Source organism: Microtus ochrogaster, linkage group LG8 (assembly GCF_000317375.1).
Source record: "Microtus ochrogaster isolate Prairie Vole_2 linkage group LG8, MicOch1.0, whole genome shotgun sequence".
Lineage (NCBI taxonomy): Eukaryota > Metazoa > Chordata > Mammalia > Rodentia > Cricetidae > Microtus > Microtus ochrogaster.
Window position 1 is genome coordinate 6,298,130 of NC_022033.1, and position 5,410 is coordinate 6,303,539.

Sequence of the window (5,410 nt, forward strand, 5' to 3'; positions counted from 1 at the left end):
AAAAAAAAAAAAAAAAAAAAAGGCAAGGGAGTACGCTGCTGTCTTCACTAATTATATAAATGGCTGAAGAACAGTCCCTGGGGCTTGACTACAGCTGAGGCTTATGGGGGCACACCTATCCATGCAGGCAGTGGAGAACCAAGCAGTCCCTGAGCCTTCTCCCTGGCAAACCTACCACACCAGGAGGGGTGCACCAAACCATGGTGTACTGTGTACCTTGTTCAAAATTCCCAATCTTTAGCTGGGTATGGTGACACGTACCCTTAATCCCAGCAAGACCTCTCTGTGAGTTCAAGGCCAGTCTGGTGTACACAGTGAATTCCAGGACAGTCAGGGCTGTCAGTTACATAGAGAAATCGTGTCTCAAAAAACCAAACCAAACAGAAAAATAAGTAAAAGCCTAAAATGACAAAACAAAGACTCCTAAGTGTTGTGAGAGGCTTGCCCAGCATCTCCTTCAGCAAGGACCTCTGTCCTGGTGGATTTCTACGCTGGGGATGGGGGGCTGTTTATTCTGGGGTCCAGACATGAAATGATGAGGCACCAGAGTGCTATGCATATGAAGGGAGGCCTTGCATGCTTTATAAACTCTTGCTAAGGAGACCCTAAGGTTTGATACTTGTGGCGACTGACAGATGTTGACTGTATCTGTGACCCAGTGCCCAGGGCAGCGGCTATTTTGTATTTCAAAGCGTGTTAGGTGGTAAGAAACCACAGCGAAAGTCAATGTGCTATTTAAACTGCCTACACAAAACAGAGCTCTCAAGGCTGCTCTGCCTGTCCCCAAGTCACATCCAAGGAAAAGAGCTGTGCAGGTCCATTCGCCATGACTCACAAACAGCAAGACCTCCTGACAGCACAGCCTGACGTCTCTCCTGGACAGCTTTGCTCTCTGAATGCAGAGGGACAAACATGGTATGCAGCAGTTCTCCAGCATGCTCTCAGCAAGGCCTGCTGCAGCTGCAGCTGCCCACACATCTACTGCGGTTCTGGACAGGTCACCATGCTGGCATCAGGAGACATCATTACCTGCCTTGATTTTAATCCCTAGAAATAATTCCTCAGCTCATTTCAACAGGCTTAACTTTGCAACCACAAATGCCCTTTCAATTTGTTGTTCAAATCCTCTATGGAAAGATTCAGACTCAATGTAACAGAGAAAGGTGTAAATACAGGAGAATAACTTAACTCGCAAGTGTGCTCAGCACTGACAGTCATCAGGGACGACAGTGAAACCACAGGGAATTGCCCCTTGCAAGCCAATTAGGATGGTTACCATGGAAATGGAGTGCTGCCAACATGCAGTGTAGTGAACTGAACTCTCCTACCTGCTGCTGTACTCACCTAGAAAAGCCCAGAGTGAAGCTACATGCCCAACACATAAGACAGCCATTTCACTGTTCAGCTATATGCCCAACACATGACACAGCCGTTTCACTATTCAGCTATATGCCCAACACATGACACAGCCGTTTCACTATTCAGCTATATGCCCAACACATGACATAGTTGTTTCACTAGCCCACGTTCACTTGAGACAAAGACATCTGTTTATACAAAGACTCATGCACAGTGCTCATGGCATCTTTGTAATAATGAAAAGTTGAAAATGACGTACGTAAGAGTCCATCAACAGCTGAACAAATAAGTTGTGTACAACGCTCAGCAGTGCAAAGGAACTAATGGAAACTCCAATAGGAGGCTGACTCTCAGAATCGTTATCCTAACTCGGAAAAGCCACAAATCTTCTGTATGATCCCACCTACATCACATTACAGAATCCAGGGACACAGAAAGACATAAATGGCTGCTGAAAGATGGGGTAGAAAGAAGATGGCTTTCCGGGGGGCATAAGGACACTTAGGGGTGAAAGTTGCCCTGATGTGGTGATAGTTTCAGAGTGTACATCCAGAAAAAGACGATCAGATTACACTCAGGAGTGCTGCATGCACCTGGAGGTCGGCAACTTGGGAGCCTGAGACAGGAAGACTGCTCAAATCCATGAGTTCAAGGTCAGCTTGTACAACACAACAACCTCCCTTCCCCAAAAGACAGAAAGAACCCAATAAACCAGTATCTGTTCAGATGGCATTTTCTCATCTGCCCATCTACTTTTCTAGCCATCCACGGATCAAATCTGAACTTCTGTGTAGCCAAGGATGACCTTGAACTTCTGCTCTTCAGTCCCGCCTCCCAGGGCAGAGGTAACAGCTGGGCAACACCACCCCTGGTTCACGCAGGGCTGGGGATGGAGCCCAGGCCTCAGGCATGCCAGGCGGACACTCTCCAAGCTGAGCTGCAACCACACCCCAGTGATATTCTTAAGAACACACAGTTACCGTGCTTCAGGAGAGTTGGAGGGAGGTTACCTGACTCTAAATGCTCTCTGTTGCTCTTTTAGGACACTGGGAGGAGCCATTTAAAGCTATGGTGGTGAGAAGGCACTGAGCTCAAAGCATGAGCCAGTTCCGAACCACAAAGGCTGGACTTGTGGCATGTGGAGTGATCTGCGCCTTCATCTTCCTTTACTTCGGGAGCCCAGATCCTGAGGAGGCTGAGGAGGAGCCCGCCCACTTGGCTGTGGTGGAATGTGGCTTCTACCCAGATGAACTGTGCTCAGCTTTATTTGAAGGGAAAAAGGCAGCCCCCCAAATCGCACAATTCTGCAAACCCCCTCACAATTCTGAAATACTCGCTCATTTGCGCACACCAGGAAACTGTTCCAGGATGGCCCGGGGGCTGCATTTCATAACGAGACCCCTGTCTGCAGAAGAAAGGAACTTCTCTTTGGCGTATATTATAAGTGTTCATAAGGAGCTGGCCATGTTTGTGAGGCTTCTCAGAGCAATTTATGCACCTCAGAATGTCTATTGTGTCCACATTGATGAAAAGGCCCCAAAGAAGGTCAAGAGTGCCGTGCAATCCTTTGTGAACTGCTTTGAAAATGTCTTCATTTCATCAAAGACACAGCAGGTGGCTCATGATGGCCCTAAGAGGCTACAGGCAGAGGTTAACTGCATGAAAGACCTTGTCCACTCCACATTCGACTGGCACTATGTCATGAATCTCTATGGACAGGAATTCCCAATCAAAACCAACAAAGAAATCATAAGCTATATCAGAACCAAGTGGAAGGGTAAAAACATCACTCCCAGGCTGATCCCACTTCCAAATACCAACCCAAAGCCAGTCCAGAGCCCCCCTGAGCCTCACCCCAAAGAAAATGCCTACACATCTCCAAAGACAAGGCTCAAACAAAAACCACCCCATAATCTGACGGTTTACTCTGAAAGTGCTTACTTCGCACTTACGAGAAAGTTTGTAGGGTTCATCCTGACTGACCCCCGTGCAAAACGCATGCTGCAGTGGTCCAAAGATGTCCAGAGCCCGGAGATGCACTACTGGGCGACCCTGAGCCAACTGAAAGGTAAGATCACTCCGCAGTGTGGGTGCCGCTCTGGGAAGTAGCTGTCAGGGGTGGGTTTTTTCCTGCTGTCCTGCTGTGGCTTTGTACAGGGCCTGCATCTCACAAGGCCTTCCACCTGCAGAACATGGGTGGCCTCTGGTTCTAGGGGTGTGGAGGAAGGGAGACAGTCTTATCATGTTCCCATCTTAGGCTCATTCTGTGTCTCCTCCAATAGAACCTTTTGGAAATCCTGGGCATAATGTTTGGAAAAAATCTGCATTTTTTTTCATCCACTTGGTAAAGTTACTGGATAGTTACTATGGCCTGGCATTGTGCTAAGGGCTCACATCTGTCAGTCACAGTTCTGGGAATATACCCTGGGCTACAGAATGAGTTCTTGATTAGAAAACAGAAAAAGAAGAAGACAAGACAAAACATAAAGCCCAAATATAAAAAAATTATATCTGTGGCAACCCCACCACTTCTGAGGGAACTCTGGTGCCATCCTTTAAGTGGGTTTATTAAGTCATCCTAGAGGAAGGCCGGCTGGTTCCTTCGAAGAGTGCTGCTTCAAGCATGGCTGCCTATGTCCATCGATAGATAACACTCTTGCACACAGGGACCCTGCAGAAATGGTCTCGGACCATTCTGTGGTTTCCTATACCCACTGCAAGTCCTGTTCCCACATCACCTACCGAGGCTGTTAGAGGGAAACGCAGCCCAGGGCCACAGCATGGTCCTCAGGACCCTTTACACACATTCAGTGAATTTCGAGAGACTCTATCAAAGCTTGCATCCCAGCAGCCGGAACTGCACACCACAGTGTATCCTGATTTTGTCCCCCCACTCCTCAGATGCTCCAGGTGCCACATCAGGTGCTGGCTGGGAAGGAAACATCCAAGCCATTAAATGGAGAATGGAGGAAGGAGACGGTCACAAGGGGTCACAGGTGAAGAATCAACAGCAGCCTGTCTCTGTGTGCAGAGTGCTGGCATTAAAGATGTGCGCCAGCCACCGTGTCTGGTTCATGCAGTGCACAGGGCACCCAAGCAGCTCTCAGGGAGTTCTTGCTGCCGAGGTGCCTTTCTGGTTTGCTCTGGTGGATTCTCTCTCAGGAACCACAAATTCTCCACCTCTCTGGCATTCCAGAGGTTTGAGTCTCAGAGGGAAAGGAGCAGTTGTGGGCCCAGTTATGAGATGTCTGCAGTCCTGGCTGACGGCAAGCCAGTCTGGACAAACAGCGCATAGGAAGCTGTGGCACTCTAGGAGGATAAGGTCCAGTCCTCGGTCACCCCAGCTCACTTTGGAGGAGTCTGGACAGCTTTGGGGGAATCATCATTTCACTGCACTATGCTAATGAGGGAACAGAGGGTCAGTGCTCTTCAGAGTTCAAGAGTGTGGGGGTGCACTCATGTTGGGGTACAAGTTGCAGGCCACACAGGCTGACTACAGAGAGAGCTGTAGCATGGCACAGCACCCCTTTTGGGGGCTGCCGTTTGTCCACAAGCAGCTTCCTAAGCACAGTACCAGCTACCACACAAGGGCATCGTCCCACTTGACACTGCCCTTGAGTGCGGACCCTGGATTAGGACAGTAAATCAGACATGCAGAGTAAGTCAGGCTCCCCATGCCCAACTATCTAAAAGATTGACATAAAATAAACAAGTTATGGGGTGGGTGGATGTCAACTCTGATGCCAAAGTAGCTAAACAGTGGGTAAACACAGTTGTCTTGACAATGCCAGGTCAGGGGCTGGGCAAAGGTTTAGCTCAGAGGGTTGTTTTTCTGGGGGGTGGGGAGAAAGACTCACTATATAGACAAGGCTAGTCCAGAGTTCAGAGATCTGCCTGTCTCTACCTCCTGGGATTAGAGGCACATGCCTGGTTAGAAGGTTGCTGCTTTTTAAAAAAAGGTAGACATTGTAATTCAATAGGGAGCTACAGTGAGTTATAATAGCATCTCTCTCTCTCTCTCTCTCTCTCTCTCTCTCTCTCTCTCTCTCTC

At 48.6% G+C, this 5,410-nt stretch overlaps 2 protein-coding genes across 2 annotated transcripts in view; one reads left to right on the top strand and one right to left on the bottom strand.

Moving 5' to 3' along the window:
- The window catches only part of Rtf2 (replication termination factor 2), a 31,546-nt gene that overhangs the window by 13,100 nt on the left and 13,036 nt on the right, over positions 1 to 5,410 (bottom strand). The window lies entirely within an intron of this gene.
- Gcnt7 (glucosaminyl (N-acetyl) transferase family member 7) overlaps positions 2,350 to 5,410 on the top strand; it is a 4,023-nt gene continuing 962 nt past the window's right edge. Inside the window, exons 1-3 of the mRNA XM_005362810.2 lie at positions 2,350 to 3,427; positions 4,261 to 4,348; positions 4,485 to 4,495. Coding sequence (XP_005362867.1) covers positions 2,458 to 3,427; positions 4,261 to 4,348; positions 4,485 to 4,495 — 1,069 coding nt within the window. The 5' untranslated portion in view covers positions 2,350 to 2,457. The remainder of the gene's footprint in view (positions 3,428 to 4,260; positions 4,349 to 4,484; positions 4,496 to 5,410) is intronic.